Source organism: Eptesicus fuscus, chromosome 2 (assembly GCF_027574615.1).
Source record: "Eptesicus fuscus isolate TK198812 chromosome 2, DD_ASM_mEF_20220401, whole genome shotgun sequence".
Lineage (NCBI taxonomy): Eukaryota > Metazoa > Chordata > Mammalia > Chiroptera > Vespertilionidae > Eptesicus > Eptesicus fuscus.
The window spans coordinates 87,365,777-87,392,281 of NC_072474.1; the positions used below are offsets into that span (position 1 = coordinate 87,365,777).

The 26,505-nt window shown below is 47.5% G+C and overlaps 4 protein-coding genes across 4 annotated transcripts in view; 2 read left to right on the plus strand and 2 right to left on the minus strand.

The window, feature by feature from the left end:
• FRYL (FRY like transcription coactivator) overlaps nt 1–5,760 on the plus strand; it is a 245,550-nt gene extending 239,790 nt beyond the window's left edge. The window contains exons 61-63 of the mRNA XM_054729167.1: nt 1,659–1,769; nt 3,094–3,284; nt 3,855–5,760. Of these exons, the coding sequence (XP_054585142.1) occupies nt 1,659–1,769; nt 3,094–3,284; nt 3,855–4,113 (561 nt within the window). The 3' untranslated portion in view covers nt 4,114–5,760. The remainder of the gene's footprint in view (nt 1–1,658; nt 1,770–3,093; nt 3,285–3,854) is intronic.
• A 4,361-nt stretch (nt 5,761–10,121) lies between these two features.
• ZAR1 (zygote arrest 1) lies at nt 10,122–16,038 on the minus strand. Its single transcript, XM_054723737.1, has 4 exons — nt 15,118–16,038; nt 13,397–13,489; nt 13,242–13,316; nt 10,122–10,374 (listed from the first exon to the last, which is right to left on the minus strand). Exons 1-4 carry the CDS (start codon nt 16,036–16,038, stop codon nt 10,231–10,233), a joined length of 1,233 nt encoding a protein of 410 aa, XP_054579712.1. The 3' UTR covers nt 10,122–10,230.
• Nucleotides 11,547–11,941, plus strand: LOC103284951 (ATP synthase subunit f, mitochondrial-like). The gene has a single exon (XM_054723743.1). The coding sequence runs from the start codon at nt 11,565–11,567 to the stop codon at nt 11,829–11,831; it is 267 nt and encodes an 88-aa protein (XP_054579718.1). The 5' UTR covers nt 11,547–11,564; the 3' UTR covers nt 11,832–11,941.
• A 1,307-nt stretch (nt 16,039–17,345) lies between the features above and the next one.
• Nucleotides 17,346–22,548, minus strand: SLC10A4 (solute carrier family 10 member 4). Its single transcript, XM_008140289.3, has 3 exons — nt 21,857–22,548; nt 20,838–21,048; nt 17,346–17,858 (listed from the first exon to the last, which is right to left on the minus strand). The coding sequence occupies exons 1-3, from the start codon at nt 22,456–22,458 to the stop codon at nt 17,346–17,348; spliced, it is 1,326 nt and encodes a 441-aa protein (XP_008138511.1). The 5' UTR covers nt 22,459–22,548.
• Between the last annotated feature and the right edge of the window lie 3,957 nt (nt 22,549–26,505).

Below are 26,505 nucleotides of genomic sequence, written 5' to 3' on the forward strand. Positions count from 1 at the left end.
GTAGGGAGCTAAAAGTTCACCTTTGCTTAGCAAATCCTTTCTAAATTGAAAGGAATAAATGTTATATAAGTAGTTCTTCTGAGGAAACTACTTAGAAAAGCAGGCTTCAAAGGGGACTTTTAGAAGCAGTACTTACATTATGGCAATTGCTGTTTTAAATAGAAATCATTTTTCTCCGTTAATGAGTAGGTCTGAGTTGCTGTAGATGTTTTAATGTGATAGTTTTTAAGTATGTATTTTACATACATTATCTTATTTGATTCAAACCTAGTAGGTTTGAGTTTCTGAAGTTTACTAAATTATATTGGAATGCAATTTAAAACACACATCTGCTTTCGCTATTTTACCTTCTGACTCGGCACCAATTCTGGCAACGTAGGACCTAATTAGACAGTGAGAGGTAGGAAGCCTAGAATGAGCCACCCCAAAGATAATCTTCTCGTGGGTAAGTATTATATAAGGTTATAAGCCACCTCTTTTCTGAGAACAGTAATCTGCTTATTTCCTAATGAGAAATTTTCTCCTTTACCAAGAAAATTTTATGACACTTGGCATTTTTTTTTAAAGTTATAAAGATTTAGATAAAGACCACTTAAAATAGCCAGATTTCTCAAGATCGCATCAGTTCGATTTTCTTCATAACTGTTACACAGAAATAAACTGTAGCCTAAATACAATTTTTTATTTGGCAAAGCGTTAACAAACACCCTGGATTGCTACAGTAAATGTCTAAAAGTTTTATTCTGGAAATGGCATCATAAATTTTTCTTTGGGGTGTAATTAAATGTTCTTCAGTTTGCCTGGGACATCTGTGGCCCTAGTTAAAATGATCTTACACTAATTCTTGGTCTTTTTCTTCCTTTGTATTTTTGTGACCCGATCACCTTCTTGCTTAGCAAATGGAAATTCTAGCAGTAAGTGACCTGTCTTAATTTACAGACTATTTATCCATGTCAGACAAATTGGTTTTCATTTGCCATTTGTCCATTTGTGACCTAGCAATGTTTTGTCATGGACTGCTACTTTGAAAGTAGTGTGTGCTTCAGGTTTGCATAGCCCTAATCTATGAAATGTGGTCCAATAAAAATGTGATTTTATAATCAATATGTACAACTAGCACTTGCCTTCTCATACATTTACAACTAACATCTCCTTTTAAATTTCTTCATTTTGAAAATCAAAGTGCAAATGTTAATTTCATTGTCTCATTTCAATGAGATTACAGTGTGTTTTTTTAGAAAAATGAATTCATTTTTAGCTAAGCGTTTATCCAGTTTTACTCTGCTTTAACAAGCACTTATTGCTAAATATAGTGAGATATATGTATCTTGATGTGGCAAAAGCATATGCATTTGAATTATGAATTTAAAGTTTTAAGTAACAGTGAATCCTTTTTAAAGCATCCTATATATTGTCTGCTTTAAAATTCTAATGTGAAAATGTGCTTCACACTAAAAATGAATTATGTAACCAACAATACCTTTAATCAGTCTTCAAAGCATCTTTCATCAGCTTCATACTGTATTAACTTGCTTACTGCAGAAAAATAAATGCCAGGACAATTTTAACAGCTGTTTTACAAATGTATTGGAAATATGTGGTCTAGTCATATATGGGAAATCACACCTAAATTGTAATGCAATGTTATTTATTTCTAGGAACTGGAGCTCTGCCGAAGGTTATACAAATTGCATTTTCAATTACTACTTCTGTTCCAAGCCTACTGTAAACTTATCAACCAAGTAAATGCAATAAAAAATGAAGCAGAGGTAAATATTTAATTGTATTAGGCATCAATTAATTGATTCTAGAAAGTTAAAATGTACACATGCATATATATATATATATATATATATCCCTTGTTGGAGAGCTTAAGTCCAAAGTCACACATAGTGAATCATTTATCAGAATTGTTTTTTGAAATGATATGCTATTTCTGGACCTATTAGTAAATGAGGTAGTAAGATACCCAGCAGTCTTAAAAGGTTCATGACCTTAAAGGTCACAGTAGCAGCAATAGATCATCTGTAATCAAAAGTCTGGTAAAGCACATCAATCCCATAAAGACATTATATTATGAAACCCCCTAATACCTTAACACCTTGTCCTGATATTATTTTGTAGTCGAGTAATGCACACAAAAATAAGCATGTAATGAATAGATTCAGAGGTAGTGACTTTAGTCTTTTTTTTTCCCCCCCATTTTCAACCACTGATACTAAACCATCACTGGGGAAATGACTTAATATTTTTAAATGGTTAAATGTAAAAGGATATACACACACATACTGGTTTGTATAAAATACATTGGGCTGCCCAGCCAGTGTGGCTCAGTGGTTGAGCATTGACCTATGAACGAGGAGATCATGGTTCGATGCCTGGTCAGGGCACATGCCTAGGTTGCAGGCTCGATCCCTGGTGGGGGTTGTGCAGAAGACAGCTGATCACTGATTCTCTCTCATCATTGATGTTTCTATCTCTCTCTCTCCCTTCCTCTCTGAAATAAAACTATATATAAAAATAAAATACACTGGGTAAATAACCTTTTAAAATACAAAGACTTTACTGTCAAAAAAATGTTCATGATCCTTCCTAACAGTAAATGTATTTTTACTATCCAAGAGGAAGTATAGATCACGTTAAAACCAATATAAACATTAGTTACAACTTGTTTTACTTATTACAATGTAACATTTATTACACTTATTACAACCTATTTTTTTTAATTTTTAATTTATTGATTTTAGAGAGGAGGAGGAGGGTGGGGAGAGAAAGACATTGATTTTTTTGTTCCACTGATTTATGCATTCATTGGTTGCTTCTCATATGTGCCCTGACCGGGGATGGAACCCGCAACCTTGGCATAGCGCTAACCAACTGAGCTACCCAGCGAGGGCCAACCTGTTATTTTATCCAGAGTACTTAAAGGACTACTATTGGGTGGCTAAAATTATTTATCCCTACTCAACAGAGAACTTAACTGCCCTTGTGTAGTAAGTTTAACATTTGAACGTCTTTATCACAGCCAATTAAATGCTCGTTTTGTTGATGAATATACAATAGATCCCCCCTCTAAGGTGTGTTTACTTTTAGGTCATCAACATGTCCGAGGAACTGGCCCAGCTGGAAAGTATCCTCAGAGAAGCCGAGTCCGCTTCTGAAAGCGAAGAAACCGACATTTCCAAAGCTGCACAAACTACTATAGAAACTGCCATTCACTCCTTAATTGAAACTTTGAAAAATAAGGAATTTATATCAGCTGTAGCACAAGTCAAAGCTTTCAGGTAAAATGTGAACGGATTTTAAGGAGATGGCCTTTATACCAGCGATTTTCAACCTTTTTCATCTCGTGGCACACAAACTAATGGCTAAAATTCTGGGGCACACCAAAAAATACATTTTTTTTGCTGATCTAATAAAAAAATTATATAATTTTGATTCATTTACACCAAGTGGCTATTTTTATTAGCTGTTGTCATTTTTTTTTTTTTTTTAATTTGACAATCTAAGGGAAAAGAGGTCAGACCCCCTAACTAGTCAGGTATTGCACATTTTAAAAACTCATGTGGCACACCAGTTGGAAATCACTGCTTTCTTACACTGGGACTTTACAGTGATTGGGTTTCGGTTTTCATGTTGATGATTCAATAGCAGATCTCTGTGAAAGGCAAACATGATTTTGTTCACTCTCAGTGATAAATTCAGTAATCTGTTTGCTCAAATATTAAAACATGCCCACTGATGCACAATGAAATGTTGTCGTCTTGGGTGTTAACTTAAAATGTAGTTATTAACCTTAATAACGGCCGATGGGGTCTCAGAACTTAAAAGCACTGACTGTGTGTTACTTTCAGATCTCTCTGGCCCAATGACATCTTCGGCAGCTGTGAAGAGGACCCTGTGCAGACGCTCTTACACATCTATTTCCATCACCAGACGCTGGGCCAGACGGGAAGCTTTGCAGTTATAGGCTCTGACCTGGACATGTCAGAAGCCAACTACAAACTGATGGAACTCAATCTAGAAATAAGAGAGTCTCTACGCATGGTGCAATCATACCAACTACTAGCACAGGCCAAACCAATTGGGAATTTGGTGAGCACTGGATTCTGAGAAACTTCATGGATTTAGGAAAGAAACTAAACTGAAGATTATTAAGAATATTAACAAGCACCTTTTATGAACCCTTGCAATTCATTGATAACTTTTTCTGGCAGCATCCACAACCACAGTGTACCTAATGTCAAAATCAAAGACCTGAAGGGGAAAAAAAGAAAAAACTAATTGTTTAACAGCTGCCAATACCTCCCACAATAACTACAAAGAAGGGATTTTTAAATTACTTAACCTATGTGAACGGAAAAGGGCTAAAAGTGATGCATACGAGTACATACATTGCTTTCTGGAGAAAACAATTGTAAGAACGTTTGCAATAATGGCCTCTCGTACGGAGACATTGGAAAGCAGGTGAAATGAGGCTGGTTCGTTTTAGCTGAAGGCCTGCAACGCTGCTTGGGTTCCTAGCAGTCACAAGCATAACCTACAATTGATGCTTAATTATCTACATGAAGAACATCCAGTCGGATAGATATACACAGAAACTTATTTGCAAAAACCATTGACTTTTCAATATGTGGGATCAGGGTGTGGGTGTTTTGTTTTTTAGTCTGTATAAGGAATTGTGTGTGTGTGTGAGCTGGGGTGTGTGAATACGTGATAGTCATATTTTCAAGGTATGGGTGTTTGGTGATAACATCTCAGAGCATGCCTGAAAGAGCACTGCAAGATTATTTTTGAAGAAATTTTATTTTATTAGATCTAACTCTTCATAGTGTGTAAATGTTAGAACATTTTAATAATATTTTAAAACTGGGCTCTCCCAGTATTTCAAAAAGAAATAATATATCTGTTAACGTTATTGGAATGCTGCTCAGTTCTCTGATCAGTGCTTATGTTATGATTGTTGATAACTAACCAAAGTAGATGCCTGCAGAGACTTTAAAATGTAAAATAAAGATGTATGCTGCCTGTCAGCTATTCTCATTAGAAAAGTTAACTTATTTTACTCCATAATTATAGAAACTGTATAGATTTAAAACCAGTATTTTTCTTGTACATTTGTGCAATGCACTGTTATACAAGAATAGGTGTACAAAGCTAAAGAAAAAATTGTGGTCGTTGATGATAGACTATATGACTTGCGGACTCTGAAGTCTGCAGAATTCAAGAAGAGAGATGCAAATGCATTTTTATATGTTTATTCGGGACTCAAACGTTTCACCCTAAAGGAACCTGGGGTTATGGGGGGAAATGAGAGGAAGCCTGAAGATCGACTACCAAAACATGCAATATACTTAGCCACTGTCTAAGCCTGTAGCATAACATGAACTGGATTCTCTGTCCTTTTTTAAATAGCATTTTGTAAAAGAAATGAATGTAGTCCCACAATTCCTCTGGTTTGAAAGGAACACCCTTGTATTTTTTATATGCATCTCTTATCCACTGTGACTTTTCTTTTAAACTGGGCTCTGGGGTTCCAGAGTTTAGAATGTAGGAATGAACTGCTTAGCTTTGCCTTTTCTTGGGGGTGTGGACGCTGCCAGAAATGTAATTATGCTCAAGTGCATTAACTGAAGGCACGGTGCACCCTGTTGGACTGCTGACTATAGTTATGTTACCTGAAAAACTCCCTAACTGGTCACGGCACATCCATAATCACTGTATTTTTTGATCCTGATAAAACCAATTATTTTGATGGTGTCCTGGTACTGTAAATGGTCTCCTTTAAATTATTTAGTAACATTTGGGTGTGGGGCAGGGAAGAGAGGGCTGGTGTCCAGAGAGACACCCCATTTTACATCCTATCTTACCATCCCCTATTTTTCCTCACCTTCCTTCTATCCTTTTTGTTAAAATAAAAGGCATTGTAGTTGTTGGTTTGTGTTGTATTTTAAGAAAAGATGAATGATTTTAGTGTGCATCATTTAGAAACTTTACAAATTATCTTCATTATTCAATATAATTTTCCGTAAAAGGGGGAGAACAAAATTAGTTGATTACCTGCCATGCCGGTTTGCTGACAGTGGTTAGAGCATCAGCCCTCAGACTGAAGGGTTGCGGGTTTGATTCCAGTCAAGGGCACGTACCTCAGTGGCAGGCTTGCTCCTTGGCCCCCATTGGGGTGCATGCGGGAGGCAACCTATATGTCTCTCCTCCTCCCTTCCACTCTCTAAAAATCAATGGAAAAAATATCCTCAGGTGAGGATTAACAACAAAAATTAGTTGATTACCCAAATCAAACCTTTCAAACGGTTGAAATTTGCTTTCGTGTTTGTTTATATGTAACCGTCTATTAATAATGTAATGAAAATTAACACACCTGCAGAAATCAGGATGCAAATGTACAATCATTAGGATTGTCCTTTTGCCAAAGGGTTTTCCTCAAACCTGTACTTCTTTGCCCCTGATCCTCTAAATCCAAACTATGCACTTATTGACAAAATATATCAAATGTTTAACTTATTAAACACGTTTTCAAAATAGTTTATAAAATAACACCAACAGAAGAGATCTGGACGTTCCCTCACACTACTTCTAAAATAGAAGGCCAAGGGGTTTTTACACAATGCAGAAAATATTTCCTACTGTAGGTGACATAAAGTAACCCGTTTGGTTACAACCTAAAATTTAGAAAATAGGCATCTCTTGGAACAGACTCACCAAGTCTCCCTGGTTCAGGTCTGTGAGAAATGCTCAGACGCCACGCCAGCATAACCTCAACGGGAGGAAAGAAGATACCAGGATCAATGTAATTATAATTGTGTTTTATGACTTTAAAATTTTTTTTTCAGAGTAATACACTGTTGCTTTAGCAAATGTAGGAAATGTGAAGAAAATTATTTCTTGACACCTACAGATCACAATAATCGAGTATTTCCTTCTAGCCTCTCAATCTTGCTCAAAAAATTCACATTTATAAATTTCTAATTGTATACATGCAGCTCAATATCACCTGCTCATTGCTGGAATGTTATCACTGTAACTCTTTAAAATTTTAATTTCAGAAAGAGGAAGGGGGAGAGAGAGAAACATCATTGATTGGCTGCCTCCTGCACGCCCCCTACTGGGGATCGAGCCTGCAATCCCGGCTTGTGCCCTGACTGGGAATCAAACCATGACCTCCTAGTTCATAGGTTGACATTCAACCACTGAATCACACACCAGCCAGGCATCACTGTAACTCATGAAAATGATGTTTTGTGCCACTTGATTCAATGTCTGAATCCCCACTAAGTAAAACAGAGTTTGATCCTTGCTTTCCTCAACTGTAAAATAGGATTAGCTGCTCTATTAGGAAAATGTAACTACCCATGTTACTAGCCAATGAATTTCTCTGAGGACCCAAAGCAGGTATCTTTCTACTGTTCCCTCGTTCATTCAGCAAATGCTTGAGAGCATACTGTACACCGCATGCATGCCGGATGAGTCAAATGAGTTTCCTACTCCTGCCCTCAAATCAGTAACAGGTGTCAGAATGAAACAGCACCTCCAGCACCACCTAGGGTTCTTGTCACTCATTCCTCTTTGACACCCGCCCCCGCCCCCCCCCCCACCATCATTTTATCTGATCTTTGCAGGCCGTCTTACTGATTCATAGGCATGCACTGCACAGCCAGAGTGATTATTTCTTTTTAATGGTGAATCTGTTTGTCACTGTCCCTCCATAGCTTTAAAACCTTTCAGTAGATTCTCACCGATGACAGGTACCTGAGCAAAGTCAAAAAAGTGTTCCCAGTCTGGGCCTGCCCGTCTCCAACTGTCATGCCCATTCCCGTCCACAGTCTTCTACCACAGGCCTCCTGGTTTTCCCACCACTGGGCACACGTTCGCTTAATCCGGGAAGTTTTTCCTTCCTCCCTTTACCTAATTCAGCTCAACCAAACTTCAGCTGAAGTGTCATTTGTAAAGCAAGCCCTCCCTAATCTGTCCAAGTCCGATCTCCTATTTATTACCACGGCAGAACTTCTATTTTACTTTTTTTTTTTAAATGCAAAAATGAACGGCCCTCTACCCCTACGTTAGGAACTCCGGAAGGGCAGAGGCCTTACCCATGTTTTTCCACAGTAAGTGCAAAGCTGACTCAACTGCTGGTTTCCTCACTTCGAGTCCATAAGCAACACCTGGGGTGCTTGTTAAATGCTGCGTTAGCGATTCCGTGGGGGGCAGAAGCCTGGGGATCTGCATTTTCACGAGCCACCTTCCTAAGTCCATAAGGATGCAGAGGGCCTTTCTCATCGCTCTAAGGTAGTGGTTCTCAACCTTTCTAACGCCGCGACCCTTTAATACAGTTCCTCATGTTGTGGTGACCCCCAACCATAAAATTATTTTCGTTGCTACTTCCTAACTGTAATTTTGCTACTGTTAATGAATCGTAATGTAAATATCTGTGTTTTCCGATGGTCTTAGGCTCTACAGCAGCGGTTCTCAACCTGGGGGTTCTCAACCTGGGGGTCAGCACAACATGAGGAACTGTATTCAAGGGTTGCGGCATTAGAAAGGTTGAGAACCACGGCTCTAAGGGCTCCAGAGACCTCAAACTCATTTTAGGTTTTTATCCTAGATGTTAACAGGCTTGCTTTTATTTTTATAGCACCTCTGAGGTAGTAAGGGTTAACTTAAACGGGTTAGAAAATTGCAAGGAGGCACAATTAGCACCTGGTTCCTATCACGTGGCATCTGTAACCTTTACGTCAATAGCCCTCAATTCCGTTGGCATTAGAATCCCCTGCCACGAACTGAAGTGCCGCCCCCACCCCTCACCCCAGAGCTCTTTAACGGGGCCTCGGGCCTTGTGTTTTCCTGGGACTGGGGTGCAGTTAGAAGAGAATCCTTAGGTTAGAGGTGGCGAAAACACTTTCCAGTTACAGAACAGCAAGTCAATAAAAACAAAGGCTAAAGCTGTCTTTATCAACTCACTTGAAAAAATCTTGACACTTAGGAGGCCTCATTATAAACCTGAAGTCCATTTAATGAGTTTAACATCTTAAGCTGCCTTTAGCAACCCTGTTCCAAGCCCCAGCTGTGAGGCTGATGATTAATAACGCAGTTTTGTTCACAGCATGCCTCTCCCCCGCTACTACCCCCGGAGTTTGTTACCTACTAGACAGGTCGCCAGGATGCTCTGAAGTTCCCACCCACAGCTAGCCAGCCACTCAGGGTCACCCCAAATTGCCCCATACATCAGGATGGCTCGGCCTCCACCTCCTTTATTCAATGGCTAGTTGGCTTCTCTTTATTCATGTCTTGCTTAGACGCTTCAGCCCAACACACGCACATTAAGCAGTAAGTCTCACATCTATGAGCCCCTCTTTTATTTTTCAATGAGTCCAATAACTGTTTATTTAAAAATTATCAATTTTGTCGCTAAATATTACTTCAGCATTTTAACAAAAATCCTTTAAGAACACTCAATGCAAATGTTTTTATATATTTTGTTGTTTGGATGCTTTATCAATTTTAAAAATGACTTTCTTTATATTTCATTATTATTTTTGTTAATCCTCACCCAATGATATTTTTCATTGATTTTTAGAGAGTGGAAGGAAGGGGGAGAGACAGAGAGAGAAACATCAATGTGAGAGACACATTGACTGGTTGCCTCCCATACGCACCCAGACCAAGATACATGCTCTCAATCCGAGTCCAACCTGTGACCCTTCAGTTTTTGGGCCAATTCTCCTCTCCATTGAGCCAAACTGACCAAGGCTATATTAATTTTTTGCAAGAAAAATGGTGGCTGCCCTAATCAGTTTGGATATGAGCCCCTCTTATATTTTTCTCCAGTGATAACTATGCCTCAGAGCCTGGCTGCTCCATATGCAATCTATAATAATAAAAGTGTAATATGCTAATTAGACCGGACAGCCGAACGACCTTCCAGACCAAGCCAGGGCTGCCACGGCCAAGGCCCTTGCACGAATTTTGTGCATCGGGCCTCTAGTGAACAAATAAACATGACAGGCCCAGACTGTTAGCACAGGACAAGCTCTCCTAAAACTTTATTTTAAAAGACACGATTTTATGCAATTGTTTTGCAATACTTTTTATTTAAAGGCTTTGTCAAGAAACACAGCCTTGCACGAGGAGGCGGCAAAAAGGAGAAGGGGCACGCCAAGCTCACTTGTCTGCTCCACTAGCACCCGGTCGGGAGGACTGGCTTTTTACATTCATTTAAATGATATATTTGAAGCTGAAAGTGCTGTCACAGGACAGGCGTTTGCCTTTGCATCTCCCACACAGATCTTGTCGATGGGGCCGTTTAGGGTCAATGTGGCGAAGTTTTATTGAGCAGGAGCATCTAGTCTGTTTACAACTCTGAAAAATCAAATGAGAAGCACGTTCAGAAGGGAGACCCTGGGTGACTTCCTAGAACTTCCAACGCTTTTTCCTCGTCCAAATGCTGCTTGAATGCACTCTAAGCAAGGCCCTGTGCTGATCCTGCCTGAATCCTTTCTAACAAGGACAGGGTTATGAATAGAGAGAGGTGCTTAACCATTTGTCGTGGTCCCATGTCACATAGGATTTAGTTTGGAATTGTTTTTGTTTTGTGTGTTGTTTTTTTTTTTAATATATTTCTTGATTGATTTCAGAGCGAAAGGGAGAGAGAGAGAGAGAGAGAGAGAAACATAAATGATGAGAATCATTGATGGGCTGCCTCCAGCATGTCCCCTACTGGGGATCGAGCCTGCAACCAAGGCATGTGCCCCTGGCCGGAATCGAACCTGGGACCCTTCAGTCTGCAGGCCCATGCTCTATCCACTGAGCCAAACCAGCTAGGGCTGGAATTGTTTCTTTTGAAACAATTTTGTTACAGGAAGTCTTTTCCTGCACTTGAAGGGTGGAGAATAAGCAAGCTGGGGTGAGGAGATGAAAAACAAAAGAACTTTTAAATAAAAATAGAAGTACTGCAAAACAAGGAAAGCTAATATGGGAGGCTAGTGCCTAGTAGCAAGCCATGGCTCAGGCCTGGCATCAATGGCCTGGCCTCCCCACCCCACCCCACTGCAAGTGACCTCACACTGAGGCAGGAGGCCAAGCAGCAGCTGCTGGGCCCACAGCAGGGGCGTTAAGACCTCCTCCTTTAGAGCCTGACCCGACTCTGCCATGACCTCAGTGAGTCTAAACAGTTTGCCACACTCCTGGGGGACTTAGATTTCCTTCCAAACAAATGATTCTCCTCTTGCAAGCTCTCAGGCGAGACTGAACTTTAAAACCCCATCCTTAGCTCGGCCGGTGTGGGTCAGTGGTTGAGCGTCAACCTATGAACCAGGAGGTCATGGTTCAATTCCCAGTCAGGGCACATGCTCAATCCCCAATAAGGGGGAGAGGGGAGAGGCAGGAGGCAACTGATCAATGATTCCCTCTCATCATGAATGTTTCCCTCTCTCTCTCCCCTTCCTCTCTGAAGTCAATTTTTGTTTAATCCCATGCTTACACTAAATGCTTTAACTTGGGTATGTGCTTCATAAGAAGCATCTGGGAGAGCGGACACCCCGGTCTCCAAGATGGCGTCAGTCGTGCCATTGAAGGAGAAGAGACTGATGGAAGTCAAAATAGCGGAGCTGCCAAGCTGGATACTGATGCGGGATTTCACCCCTAAAGACATTGCTGGAGCATTTCAAAGAGGTTACCACAGGTATTACAACAAGTACATCGATGTGAAGAAAGGGGGCGCTGCTGGGGTTTCTATGGTGCTGGCAGCTTATGTGTTTTTCAACTACGGCCGTTCTTCTAAGGAACTAAAACATGAGCGAGGAGGCAAGTACCACTGACGAGGGCCCAGTGTGGACTGCACATTCCTGACCATGACCTTTGCCCAGCACCTCTGAATCCTTTCATATTGTAATGTAACACCTAATAAAAGGTGGCTGATAAAAAAAAATCCTAATAAAGAGGGAATATGCTAATTGACCATCACTCCATCACAAAGATGGCTGCACCCACAGCTGAGGCCAAGTTCCCTTAAGTAGCCTTAACAAGCAATCAGCAGGGACCTGAGGCTATGCCCTTCCCCACCCCATGGGGCTTGACAGGGGACCTCAGGCTATGCCTCCCACCCTGGCGTCAGGCTGGGGGACTTCAGGCCGCACCCCCCGCCCCAGTGCCAGGCCAGGGGACCTGAGGCTGCGCCCCCCCCCCCCACCCAGCAGGGTTTGACGGGGGACCTCAAGGTGCACCCCCAGTGCTGGGTCGGGGGAACTCAGGCTGCACCCCTGCCCAGCAGGGCTTGACGGGGGACCTGAGGCTGTGCCCCCCTCCTGGTGCTGGGCCAGGGGACCTGAGGCTGTACCCCCCTGCCTGGTGGGGCTTGACGGGGGACCTCAGGCCATGCCCCCCACCCAGTAGGGCTTGACAGGGGATCTCAGGCCGTGTCCCCCACCTGGCGGGGCTTGACGGAGGACCTCAAGGCACGTCCCCCGCCCCGGTCTGGGCTGGGGGACCTCAGGCCACACACCCCATCCTGGCACCGGGCCAGGGGACCTGAGGCTACACCCCCTGCCCAGCAGGGCTTGACAAGGGTGGAACTGGCCGGGTCTGGATCTAGCCCAATGGGGGGGCGGGGGGGTGGCCAGGTCTGGGTCTCATGCGATTTTGAGGTGCATGTGGGTGGGTGGGGACTTGACTCTGGGTCCCGTGGTGTGCCCCAGACTCTGACAGGAGGAAGGTTTTCATATACATTTTACTAATTTTCTTTCATCTCTGACACTTCTATTATAGAGAAAGGGCAAATAGCAATATTAAATTATTTCCTCTAATTAATCCCCTTTTAGTGTGCACGAATTTCGTGCACCGGGTCACTAGTAAATAAATAAAAGAAGAAGAAGCATCTGGGCCAAGCAGCAACCTTTCCCACCCCATGTTAGCAGAACAGTATCCTATTTTTTTGAGTTTGCTTTCTCTTACATTAGACTGAGCAGTAAGTGAGGCAAATGTTCTTCCATATTGCAAGTGAGGTACTGGTCTCTAAAGAGGTTACCATGACCGAGATCTGCAAGGGCAGAAGGGAACTGACACTGAGGCCTGTTTACCAGTTGAGTATTATTCCGAACTCCTACCAAAAAAGCTGTCAAACTCCTGGAGGTCACTGGGAACCTAGCCTCTTTTAGGAACTATATTCAGCAAACTACACCAAACCCTCTACCACTACCCAGTTCAGACAAAAACGCAAGCATTTGGCTTACCTGACAGGTGATGGCCTCCACTCGGTAAGGGTTGTAAGACTTCTGACAAGTCCTGCAGAACTGCTTAAAGTAAACCTGTGACGAGAGAGAGCAAACGTAAAGCAAACCCCTCTGGGCACCCCCGTCCGACAGAGGCCCGCTGTGGGGGTGCTTACCTTGTTGGTGCCCTGCACACACCACACATAGGCGCTCTCCCATCGGATGTTGCAGTCCTTACAGTGATAATAGCCGTATTTCTGCTCCAGGAACTGAACAAAAGGACGCCAGAGTTTTAACCAACGTGACACTGAATTGTTACCCTTCCTTTCAGAAGCGGAGGATCTATTTCATGCTTAAAATGGGCAGCTTCGTTCACATGGTGGAGGAAAGGAGGGGCAGCTTCGAATTAGGAAGGAATGAGGTGAGCGAATGGCCTAATTGAGCAGACAGGCCAACAGTTTACGTGCCAGGTTAACTGGGTTCACAAAGCAAATTCATGGACAAGACCTCGTCGGTGTTTTCCCTCAGACAGGCAAGGGGAAAGCCAAACGCCCAGGTTCTCTGCACCTCGGGACCCTTTCGGAGGCCTCTGCGGTTGGAGAGGGATTTTAGAACACAGTCGTGGGTGGTCACACTGAAGAACAGGAGTTAGACCCCGAATCCTCAAGTACTTCCAGGTGGCCACCCAAGATGAAGCTCTCTAGGCTGCTAGTTCAAGTCCCCCGAACAGTCGAGTGGGAATCCAAATGGTGGGTAAGCCATAGCCCATGTGTGACATGAACAAAAGTACCACGGCCTTACTCTGAAGCTGTCTTCCCTCCCAGGGAGAAACCAGTTGCAAACAAGTCTTTGTAGTCAGGCCTTTCAAAGTGAAAGACATTTGGGAGGGCGCTCGGCAATTCCACAGGTGAGCAAACTGAAGTCCGGGAAGGTTACGAATTAAGATGCCACCCAGTGCCCAGGCGGCGTGGCTCAGGGGTTGAGAGTCTATGAACTAGGAGGTCACGGTTCGATTCCCGGTCAGGGCACATGCCCGGGTTGCAGTCCCTAGTAAGGGGTGTACAGGAGGCAACCGATCAATGATTCTCATCACTGATGTTTGTCTCTCTCTCCATCTCCCTTCCTCTCTGAAATAAATATATATATATAAAAAAGATGGCACATAGCCTGTGTATAAATTCTCGATTTACTCCTCCTCTCCTCCCCACCCCTCCCTGCTCCAACAGCCCTGGGTGGACTCTTGTACCTACCATGCCCTCCTACTTCCCTGGGTTACAGCTGTCCTCAGTGGACTCCAGACCTTTGGGGTTCAGCTAGTGGGAACTGGCCCTGCTGGCCTGCCATACACAACAGCCCAAATGCTTCCGCACGGTTATGTTTCTGAGGGGAGGTGCTTTGTAGGAGCCAGGAAAGACCCTAAGGGAGGCACTGCACTGGAAGCTTTGGAAAACCCAGCAAGAATCAGGGGCAAGGTGAACAGCACCCCAGTAGTCGACTGCTGTGGCTTTTGCCATCAAATTAAGAAAAGTGGGTGGGATCCTTGGGAATCAGCTCTCCCGCCAGCAAGCCCACCTTCTGATGCCCCTCCCAGTACCCACCTAGATCGTCCACACCGGACAGAGTGCTCACAATGGCGTTTAGACAGCAAATACGCCCAGAATACGAACGTTTAAGGGGCGTCTCCCTCTCCAACCTCGGTGCTGGCATTTCCCATCACAATCAGGCTACAGTGAGTTTTACTCTTGGAGGAGGGTGGCGCCCGCTGCTGCCCGCGGCTGCGGAAAGGCCCCCGACGTCCCCGCGCCGAGGAAAGCCTGGCGCCTTTACGCGCCCGGAGCAGAACCAGGAGCAGACGCACCCCGGGGTCCCCGCGCCCCCGCCCGTCCCGCCGCCTCACCTGGAAGCGCAGGCGCTCCTTGCCCGGCTCCGGGCTCCGCGGCGGCGACCTCTCGCCCTCGCCGTCCTGGGCGCCCTCCACCGGCGGCGGCTGCTCCGAGCTCCCGGACGCGCTCCGCGGGGCGGCCTCGCCTCCCCGGGCCTCCCGCGACGGCAGCCCCGGCGCGTCCGCCGACGGCTCCCAGCTGGCGCGCACCTCAGCCTCCTCCGCCTCCTCCTCCTCCTCCTCCTGGGCCTGCGGCCGCTCGGGCGCCGTCCTCGCCGCCCGCTCTCCCCGCTCGGGGCCGCGGGGCCTCGGAGGGGGCGGCCCCCGCTCTCCAGCCGGCGCCGCGGCCTCGGCGCCTTCCAGGAAGGTGGTGACCCGGCGCGAGACCACGGGCGAGTACACGGCGACGGAGCGCGGGAAGCGCAGGAGGCGCGGGCCGCCGCCCGGGGGGCTGCCCGGCTCGGGACCCGGGCGCGCCGGCGGCGGGGAGGCGGGGCCGCCCGCCGCGTCCTCGGGGCCGGGGGCCGGGGCGCCGGCGTCGCGGGGCCTGCGCGGCAGCGTGCGCCGCCCGAGCGAGCACTGCACCGACGCGTCGCGGCGCGGGTTCACCTGCACCGCCGCGTCCCGGCTGCCTGCCCGGCGGGGCCGCGGGGCCAGGCCGGGGCCCACCTGCGACAGCAGAGCCATGAGCTGTGCCCGCTGGAAGCTGTCGAAGTACTCGGCGGCCATCAGCTGCCCGTAGCCCGGGAAGGACGGCGGGGCCGCCCCGGCCAAGGCGGAGGCGGCGGGAGGGGGGTCCCCGGCGCGCGGCCGCCAGCCGCCCCCGCCCGCCAGGCCCTTGCCCCTGGCGGCCGGCGGGTAGAGGTAGGGGTACGGGTACGCGGCGCACGCGGAGTACATGTAGCCGTCCAGCGCCTCGTCCCCCAGGGAAGCCATGCGCGCGGCCCCGGCCGCTCCCGCCCGCCGCCTCCGCCTTAAATAGGCGGCCCTGCGGGGGCGGCCCGGAGCCCGCCCCGCCGCCGCGCCTTCCCGCCGCGCTCGGCCTCCGCGTCCCCGCCGGGAGGGCTGCCTCCGCCCCCCGCCCCCCGCCCCCCGGAGGTCCGCACAGACACCCTTAGATGTTCTGGAAGGAGGCTTCCTTTGCGATGCACACGCACTGGTTTCTAGGTGAACTTGCCCACGCGGAGGACAACTCCCACCTGGATGCGCTGAGCCAGGTGGTGCCCATCCCTTGATTGTCCTCGGGGTCCGCACCCAGGGAGCCGAGGCGAGGCTGCCGCCTCTGGCCAGTGAGCACACGCGAAGGCTTGGTGGGTTACCTCTGATGGCAGGTTACAGGTTATTCCCGGGGCTGCTCGGAGAAGTCTGCCTTATGAAGCCCTTCATTAGGTGTGGGAAGCGCTCTAGGCCACCCATGTCCAGGCTAACGGTCATCTCCCGGGGCTCGGGCTCCCACCCCCGCACACGCCCCACCTCCAACTCCTGAGTACCTCGAGGTACTAATGACTATTCTTTGGGGTAGACAGTAGTTCTACAAATGTCCTAATGTAATCATCTCTCCAAGAAGTAAATTGATTGGGGGGTGGGGGGGTGTTAACATAAATGCATTAGGCCAAGTCAGTCCCCAATTGAAAAAAAAAAAATGCACTCTGTCCACCAGAAAAATGTTGTCTGTTCATCACCAAGAGAGATCCGATCAAGTAATCAAATACGTTAATGTATTTTTTTTTTCTGATTTGAAACAGGTTTGACACTAAAATACTATATGCCATTGTTTAATTGACCTGTTTGGGAATTTTTCTAACTACAGGTCAAATGTCAACACTGCCAAGTATTCATAAGTTAAGCCAGCACACCTCCTTTTTTACAATTACGTTAAACTCAACGATGCCTTACAAATATAGCTTGTTTTTACTCATACAAGATAGCGCCCCAAAATTCTGCACTTCCCAAACCCCGTTTTCTGAGACAGTCATAGCAACTGGTTAATGGTTGAAAGCAGAGCACACCCTTCACTTGTTCAGGCTTCAGTCCCAGGTGCAAGTTGTAATACGACACTGACTTGTAATTGGTGAAAACGCTTGGTGAATATACCAAGGCGGCCTTACAGCGGGAAGTTCAAAACGGTTACAAGTATGATACTGTGAACCAATTGCTATCCTTTAGGTAAACCATACACACTACCACAGATGATAAACATGAAGTAAAACTTCAGCAAGACACATCTCCTTGCGTCTCCATGCTCAGAGAGCAGTCTGCGTGGTTTCCACCATCATTAAGCTCTCTGCGTTCACTGTGCCGTAGGACGTGTCTGCCATCTCCTCTTCTTTCAGTTTCTTGTAAGAAATATCTGTGTCTTCATCTTCGTCGAGAGGGTCTTGCTTGTGCAGTATTTCACTTCCGTACATTTTATATATCAGCACAAAAATCCCCGCTTCTGCCGACTGGAAAAGGGCATAGAGCAAGGGAAACATGTACATGCTCCCTATGAGTCGCGGTGGGAAGGCCAGCTTGAGGATGGCGGTGCAGAGCTGCACGTTCTGGCTGCCCGTTTCCAGGCAGACAGTCCTCTTGCAGTTGGGGGGGAGACGGAAGAGCGCGGCTAAGCCGTAGCCTGAGGCGTAGCCTGCTAGAGGCATAAAAATCGCTATCATGTAAACAGTGGCAGGAATACTCGCCAGCAGTTCGGGTCCTAACATAGTGCCGGTCATTATGAAAAGGACCACCAGTGTCACTAGCAGAGACCACAGGGAAACCTGGTGATAGAAAATGGATAAACAAGCCATCAAAAAAAAAAAAAAAAGACAGTTGAAAGGGGAATTCAGGCAAGGGACTCCCAGGCACTTGGAAGAAAACACCCATCTAGTCTGGCCTCCCACACAAAATGGAGATCTTTGCGGTCAAGTTCTTGACAGCATATTCCTGAAGAAAGGGCAGATGGCTGGGCCGGAGGCCTCCAAACCCACGTGACACAGCTCTGATGGTCACTAGATCTTATGTCTAGTGATCTAGTGACAATCTGCCTTCTATAACCACAAGCCGTTGTCATGGACAGGCCCTCCGAAGCAAAACGGACCACTCCACCTGCAAACACCTTCAGAAGTCTACAAACAGTTACCCGGGGAAGGCTACTCCAGCACTGTCTCCAGGCTTCCAGCCTCCATCGTATAACTCTGTTTTGGAGTTTTTACTGTTCCGAGCACACGCTGAATTCGTGAATGTGCCTCTCATTAACAGAGCAGTTAGAAGGAAGCCCAATACACAGGTGTGGTCGGTCTGATGACAAATGGACATTACTTTCCCTGAAAAGGACCCCATCTTTTCCATAAGAAATTAGTGCTGCTTTTACACATGAGGTAACAGGCTGTTACAATGTCTGAAATCAAGTTGTGCTATTTCTCACCTCCAAAATACTTTCTACCTCTGAGAATTGTTAGCAATATCAAAAACAATTATTAACTCTCAGATTACATAAGGGAGGAAATGTAAACACTAGATGTGAAGTAGTCATTGCAAATTTGCAGTTCCCCCTTTTTCCTCTGTTCCTGAGAAACCTCCCACCAGTGAGTCTCTAGTGATGCTTCCAGGTTATTACAGTAAATGATTTTTTTTTTAATTGATTTCAGAGAAGAAGGGAGAGGGAGAGAGAGATAGAAACATCAATGACGAGAGAGAATCATTGACTGGCTGGCTGCCACCTGCACACCCGGGATCGAGCCCGCAACCCTGGCATGTGCCCTTGACTGGAACCGAACCTGGGACCCTTCAGTCTGCAGGCCGACGCTCTATCCACTGAGCCAAACCAGCTAGGGATAGTAAATGATTTTCAATATAAAACAACTCACTTATAAAAACATTGTGTCCTCTTGTAAAACATTTCACGCCCTCAAGTAAAACAGACTGAAAATAGCAAGGTAGACACCTAAAAATGCCTCTCCTATGCCCAGTCAGTGCGGCCTCAGCTGGTTGAGCGTCTTCCCAAAAATCAGGAGGTCGTTGGTTCGATTCCCAGTAGAGGGGCACATGCCCCGTTTCAGGCTTGACCCCCAGTAGGGGCATGCAGGAGGCAGCCGATTGATGTTTCTCTTTCATTGATGCTTCTTCCTCTCCCTTCCTCTATCTAAAATCAATAAAAACATTTAAAAAGATTTTCCTCTCTTAGTTCTTCAGATTGGGGGCTAGGTTGTTTTTCTAAATGGTTGTTTCTGGTTCCCTGGACATCTTGAAGGGAAACCCCTTAGGGGTGTGTGGGATTGGCATATAGAGTACTTTATACTCTTTTAAAAAGTAGTTAAAATTTGTCTGGACTGATTAAAAGTCTATCCTAGAGGATGCTGAATAATGATTATATAAGATACTCATGCCACCAATGTACAATTGGCAGAAGCCAAACTTATAAATCAAAACTTAATACAAGTTTCAAAGTGTGCCCACATCTAAAGCTTTGTTAGAAGCCCTAGCTGGTTTGGCTCAATGGATAGAGCGTCGGCCTTCGGATTGAAGGGTCCGGGGCTCCATTCCAGTCAAGGGCACATGCTGGGTTGCAGGCTCGATCCCCAGTAGGGGGCGTGCAGGAGGCAGCCGATCAATGATTCTCTCTCATCACTGATGTTTCTATTTTTCTCTCCCTCTCCCTTCCTCTCTGAAATCAATAAAAATATTTTTTAAAAAGAACCCTCTATTTTTCATATTAATAAAAGTTAGTCCCTCTGTATAAACAGATTACTTTAGAAAATAAATTAATATAAGTAAAACACAGAAGATGTCTTATTAAACCTAAATTGAAACATTGGAGACTCATTTTCTCTCTCTAAAGGAATTTGCATGTGCATTTTACAATGACTAGTTCTGTATGGTACCAACCTCCTAAAATGAGAATGCTGTTGTTTACTCTTATTTACTGTTTCAGTTTTCAAAGAAAGCTTAATCTAGAAATATGTAAATACTTCCTCCAGTGACCTATTACAAAATCTCTCCTGCTACAAAAAGGACCAGGTTTTTTTAAAAGCAGTATTGGAAATACTGCATAAAATAGTAGAAATCCCCGTGCTTTCACTGCCTTTAGAAATCATGAAGGATTGCAATGAGGAAGGAGAAAAACACAAATTTTTTAATGGCAATATAGTCTGTGTTATTTACCCATGACCTAACTTTATTTTGTGCTTTAAAGTTCATATTTTGTGCATTCTGTTACATTGCCATGATGTAATTTTTAAATTACTTTTGGTCTTATTAATATCAACTTATTTTTAGAAAATTAATGAAACATTTTAAAGCAACTGTCTACAGAGTTTCTCAGAATTAGAGTTCCACCTTTAAAACACAGAGTAACACATTTCTAAAATACAGTACAAATTCTATTAGTAATGTATTTCTTCAGTACTGTACAAATTCTATTAAAATAATTTCATTTCACCTCCTTGTTTTGTAACACATGAGTGGTTAATGGAAAATGTTTCCATTTTATGCACTGCCATCCATTCCCCACACGATCTGTTTCCTCCTAGGAGTACTGAGTTCTCTTGAGCTGTGTCTTAAAGCTATAATTTCTGAAATTCAAAAGGGTGAAAGTTACCTTTGGGCATACACTTTTTTTAAAAAGTGTATCCATGCCAGGCCTGCCGAATCCTTGTCTTCCTCACCCCTCTTTCCCAAACTTCCTAGCATTTCCGCCCGTCCGGCTCAGGACCAAGGACTCGGAGCCTGCCAAGTGTGGGAAGGAGGTGTGACCTCACCTTCACAATGTAGTCAGCCACCCGGTTGTATTTGTAGCGAATGAAGACGCCCAGCCCGATGGGGATGAGAGTGCTGCAGAGGGTCAGGGTGACCGCCCCGAGGGGCAGCAGCTGCACCAGGGGCGTGTTGATCCAGGCCCGGCTGTAGATCCACAGACACAGGGGCATCAGGGCCAGGGCCAGGAGCGTGGAGGAGATGGTCATGATGATGCTGCAGAACAGGGACGGAACAGAAGTCAGCCTGGGCTGCGGGCCAAAGGGCCCGGCTTGCACATGGGCACCCCTCTATCAGATAGAGTCTATCTTGAACACGGGGGCGAGGTCGAAGGGAAAGGGGGAGACTGCTCTTTCCCAGCTTGAGGCCTGGGGAGAACCTACTTCTTCCCAGGTGAGTGCCAAGAGAGCTGCAAGTCCGAGTCCAGCTGAAACACGAACCGGGGGGGGGGGGGGAGAAAAGCCCTCAGCACCGCTGCCCGGGCGCTGTGCAGCCTATGGCGCTGGCTGCAGTCCGGATAGTCCGGATGACTTTGAGGGCAAGGAACATCCTTTTTAAGCCTTCAAAGCACCGCGTCAGACACAGGGAAGCTGCTGCAGGCTACACGTTGGACTGAACTCGGTTACGTTGTCCTCTATAGGAGATTACTCTTCCCAAGCGCCCTCTTTGGTTGTGCATTTTCGGGGAGTCCTGGCCTCGGGCTTCCCAGTTCTCTTTGTCTTCCAGCGGCGAAGACCTGCGCTGACAGCCCAACCCTCGGGGAGGACGGGGAGAGCGCCGCGGAGGAAACCCCCAGACCCTCCGCTCAGCTCGTCTCTGTCTAGATCTAACCCCCCCCCCCCCCCCCACCCACACACACACACACAACACCTCTGCCTTGACTTCCACATCTTCCTCCACCCTCTCTTCCCCGCTCCATGCCTCAGTCTCACCGCCTCTCGGTCCTCTGTCCTCGGGCTGGGACCCTGGGCTGGAGACGCGGCTGGTGGGACGGGAAAGCTGCCTGCGGGACCCAGCCCCGTACCTGAGGTTCATGTCGCCGTCCACCAGCAGGGACATGAGGTTGGAGAGGTTGCCGCCGGGGCAGCAGCCGCACAGGAGCACCGCCACGGCGGCCACCTCGTCCAGCGAGCAGAGGAGCGCCAGCAGGAAGGCCAGCAGCGGCAGGAGGCCGAACTGGCAGAGCGCGGCCAGCAGCGCGCCCACCGGCCGCCGGACGTGCGCGCCGAAGTGGTTCACGTCCACGGTGCAGCCCAGGCCCAGCATGGTGATGCACAGGGCGGCGCCCACGAACACGTTCAGCCCGTGGCTCAGCGGCGTGTCCCAGAACGCGGGCTCGTGGGGGGCCCAGGGCCGAGGGAACGGGGAAGCGCCCGCGCTGGCCGCGCCGCCCGCGAAGCCGCCGGTCGTGGGCTCCGGGGTGGGAGAGGGGCCGGGGCTGAACCCGACGCTGGGACTCGGCCCGAGGCTGAGCCCGGGACTGGGGCTGGGGGCGGCGCTGGAGGCGGGGGCGACGGGGAAGTCGGGGCCCGGGCTCAGGCCGCTGGCGCTGGGCGGCAGCGTGTAGTTGTCCGGCTGCAGAGGGGACGGGGCGAGGAGCAGGGTGGTGTTGTCGCCGTCGGACATGGCGCTGTCGTCGGAGCCGGCAGGCTGGCCCTGCCCGCGCGGTGGAGGTCTGCTCCCCTGCGGCCGCGCGCGCTGCTCTCCGTCCCTCGGTCCGTCGGTCCGTCGGTCCGTCTGCAAGCCTCGGCCGTGCGCCTCTGACGTCTCCGCGGCGTCGGGTGCGGCGGCGGGTCGGGCTGTGGCTCCGGTGCGGCCGACGCCCGCGGGCGGGCACTCGGAGCGCAGCCCCCGAGGGCGAACCCAATCGCTGCGCCCCCGCGCCCCGCAGGCCCCGCCTCGCCGCCGAGTCCCTCCTTTTAATCACCAGTAAGTGGTTCTGTAGAGTGTAGCCAGGGGCGGAACAAAGACCTGACAAAGGACAAGCAGAAGGAACAACCGTGCCTGGCTGCTGATCAGGCTCTCTGATGTGCTCGGCCTCTGTGATAATGAAATCTGGAGACCCAGGCACCCAGGGAAAGAGCGGAAAAAAAGCTTATCTGTGCACGCACATAAGCCATGCGCGCCGTGCTCACAGCCTGCAGCCCTGACAGCAGGAGGGCGGCCTGACCGTAGAGCGGTTCTCTGCAGGAAAACACACTGCCTATCTGGCTTTACTTTGCAGACAAATTTTACTAGTGAAATAATATTTTAATATTCAGACTTGAAGTAATCCTACTGATGGGTTTTGCGCCAGGTCTTATGCAAATGCGAGCGCATTAATTCTTTTATTTTATTTTATTGTTTATAGTATTACAAATAGTAGTACATATGTCTCCTTTTTTTCCCCTTGACCTTCCCCCCAGCCTCCTCTATCCCTTCCCCCGCCCGCACATGCCCTCACCCCCAGTGTCTTGCGTCAATGGTTATGCTTACATGCACGCATACAAGCCCTTCGGTTGATCTCTTACCCACACACCCCCATCCCCCCCACCCCCTACCCCCGCCAACACTCCCAGCCTTCCCGCTGTAGTTTGACAGTCTGTTCGATGCTTCTCTGCCTCTGTATTTATTTTTGTTCATCAGTTTATAATGTTCTTTATTATCCACAAATGAGTGAGCTGCATTAATTCTTTTGAGTCTCACAGCAGAACCCTGGGAGAGATACTATTAGGTTGACTTTTACATGCAAGGAACCTGAGGCCCAGGGAAGTCTCTGCTTCATCCACCCAACCCGCAGTACCCGGCCACACGTGAATAGCGACGTGTCCTTAAAGAAGAGCGCAGCTTAGAGGAGGCTCTGTAGAAAAAAAATGCGTATTTTGGAAGTTATTGGCAGATGGGGAGAGGATATTTCAGTGGTCACAGATTTATGATGAGTATAACTCCAGCATTGGGATTAAAGGACTGAAAAGAAATAAAGTGGTGAGATTCTCTGCTTCAGACAGATGTTATTCCCCAACAAATCAAATTCTGAGTTCTTGGGGATGGAGACAACCGCCATAGGTCGCCACTAGATGCACCATCTACAGAGGGAGGCGGGCTCAGCATGCGTGGAGACCCAGCCCTTGGCAAGGCCTCTGGCTGTCAGGAATGATCATACAATGAAAGCCAAGGATCAGGGGTTAGTCTGCGAGGAGCTAAAATCCCAGAGCGAGTTTTTCCTCTTGGGGACTTGTTCCTACTCCTCTTCTGACACCAGAGGAGACTGGGAGGCTTCCATTTCTCAGAAGTGGACTCAGCCCACGTGATTGTATTTTCTCCACCCCAAATCTCCTGAGAATGACAGAGAATGTGAAAAATAAGACTAAATTCACAACACGAAAGACTGAATTCACACAACAAGAAAGATTGCATTCTTAATCACCAATTTATTTCTTCTCCATTAGACCATAATTTCTAAGAGGACAGTGCTTCGGCAGGCATATGGGAAAACAACATACCTCATATTTTCCAAAACACTAAGCCCAAGAAAATACCCAAAATAAGTTTTCATTTAGACTTATGAAAGCAAAAGGAACATATTCAGATATACAATGAAACATACTAATACTGCCCAGGCTACTTTCATACGTGAGTCCATCCAGGGAGACGTGCGGAGAGACAGACGCGATAAGGAGGAGGCGCTGCCCAGCCACCGGGTGAGATAAACCGAGAGCACAGACGGAGAGGGTGAGCAGAAGCCCAGGGCTGCAGGCACCTCTCCCCTCTGTCCCCTCCCCGTGTTGATGATATTAAAATCCACAATCCAATTAAACAAGCAGTAATTACAGGCAGACCAACTCATCCAGCTAGCCTCTCTCGAGGGCTGAAGAGGGACGTGGGAGGTGCCTGGTTCCGTGGGTGAGGAGTCAGAAGCAGAAAGGGTTGGACAGGGTTTGTGAATCAGCAGGATCACCTCACAGGCAGCCCCGAGGGCAGGCCTGTTTCCTCTCCTACTGATGTGGCTACTGTGAATGTAAAGAAAGCAGATGCTCCTGTCTTCCCTCTACTTCCTGATCTCCTTCACCACTTAGGAGAAGACCTGGGGATTAGGAAACAGCTCATTCTCCAGGCGTGGGGATGTTGGTGAACTGCTTGGGCCACTTAGCTTCCTCAACCGACTCCCGTCTTTCACCCTGGCCCACCCAGAGAGTGAATAACAGGAGAGACGGAAACATAGCACTCAGGAAATATGCTATTTGGAGGAAAGTTCATTTAGAGCCTCGTCGCACACCATATACCAAATCAAATTGCAGGCAGATTAAAGAGTTCATTATAATCATGAGAATGCAACAAAATATTGGCTAGTATTTGTCTCATCTTTGGAGAGGAAAAATCTTCCTAAGCACAAAAGTAGAAGAAGGAATCATAATGGGAAGCTCAGTAGATGTGGTTACATAAAAATTTTACACTGTAGTACAAACAGCAGTGAAAAAAAAATTAAAAGCAAAGTACAGCCTGGTTGGTGTGGCTCAGTGGTTGAGCGCTGACCCATGAACCAGAAGGTCAAGGTCAGGCTTGATCCTCAGTAGGGGGCGCGCAGGAGGCAGCTGGTCGGTGATTCTCTCTCATCATTGATGTTTCTAGCCCTCTCTCCCACTCCCTTCCCAGTTAAATTTGAATTTCAGACCAACAGTAAATAAGGTTTTTAGTAGATAAATGTCCCAAATATCTCACCTGGCAGCCTTACCTGGAGAAAGACAATGAGCAGTGGCCTCCAGGACTAAGATCTCCCGGAAGTTAGGAACCACGCCGGAAACCGCAGGGGATTCCCAGCTGGGAAAGAGGAGCTCACAGCTTGCTGGGGATGTGTCCCGGGACTGGTGAGGAGGACGCTGCGAAGCCCGCCTGTCCCCTGGGGAACTTGGCCTGGTTCCAGGTGCAGAGGAGAGCCACGGTCCCAAGTGTGTTTATGGCTGAATCACAGTTGCTTGTGAGCTGAAGGAAGATGCTGACGTGCACCAAAATTTTACACTGTAGTACAAACAGCAGTGAAAAAAAAATTAAAAGCAAAGTACAGCCTGGTTGGTGTGGCTCAGTGGTTGAGCGCTGACCCATGAGGAACTTGGCCTGGTTCCAGGTGCTACGGCAGCCGTTGTTTGGGAACGCAGGATGTAAACTGGACACTAACAGAGTGGCCCCGGCTCTAGGAAGCCAGGAAGCGAGCCACGGGGACGACCACGGGAGGGGAGTGGACCCCAAGGTGTCCCAGTGGAGGAGGTCGTTGGTAAGCACTCCAGCCTCACGTGAAACGCCTCAGGTCCCTGCAGCCACTCCAGTGTGGTGGGCCTCAATTGACCTGCTCCAAAGGGACGCCACTCCCCACCTAAAGGACCCTGCTTCTGAGTTGTCAGTGACTGATGGAGGGATGACCCCCGGACCCATCGCCATAGAATTCCAAGTCATCCTAGGCAGGCGGTAGATTTTAATGTCAGCTTGTGAGGGGAAATTCACATACAGGTAAAACTATCCTTGAAAATCCTGTAAACACCCACCAAAGTATAATTATCTTTTTTCATGAAGGCCACGACAACATTGTTCCGCCCCTCCGCCCTCCCGTATAGAGACAAATGGCAGGTTCTTCTTCAGTCCGTAGGCCGATGCTCTATCCACTGAGCCAAGCCAGCTAGGGCCGGCAGGTTCTTCTCCAGC

Coding starts and splice junctions, on each gene's coding strand:
- ZAR1 (XM_054723737.1), bottom strand. CDS start 16,038: ATGGCTTCCCTGGGGGACGAGGCGCTGGACGGCTACATGTACTCCGCG. Junction 13,490..15,117: donor AGGAGCGCCTGCGCTTCCAG/GTGAGGCGGCGG, acceptor CCTTTTGTTCAG/TTCCTGGAGCAGAAATACGG. Junction 13,317..13,396: donor GTGTGCAGGGCACCAACAAG/GTAAGCACCCCC, acceptor CTCTCGTCACAG/GTTTACTTTAAGCAGTTCTG.
- LOC103284951 (XM_054723743.1), top strand. CDS start 11,565: ATGGCGTCAGTCGTGCCATTGAAGGAGAAGAGACTGATGGAAGTCAAA.
- SLC10A4 (XM_008140289.3), bottom strand. CDS start 22,458: ATGTCCGACGGCGACAACACCACCCTGCTCCTCGCCCCGTCCCCTCTG. Junction 21,049..21,856: donor GACGGCGACATGAACCTCAG/GTACGGGGCTGG, acceptor CCTGTTCTGCAG/CATCATCATGACCATCTCCT. Junction 17,859..20,837: donor TGGCTGACTACATTGTGAAG/GTGAGGTCACAC, acceptor TTCTATCACCAG/GTTTCCCTGTGGTCTCTGCT.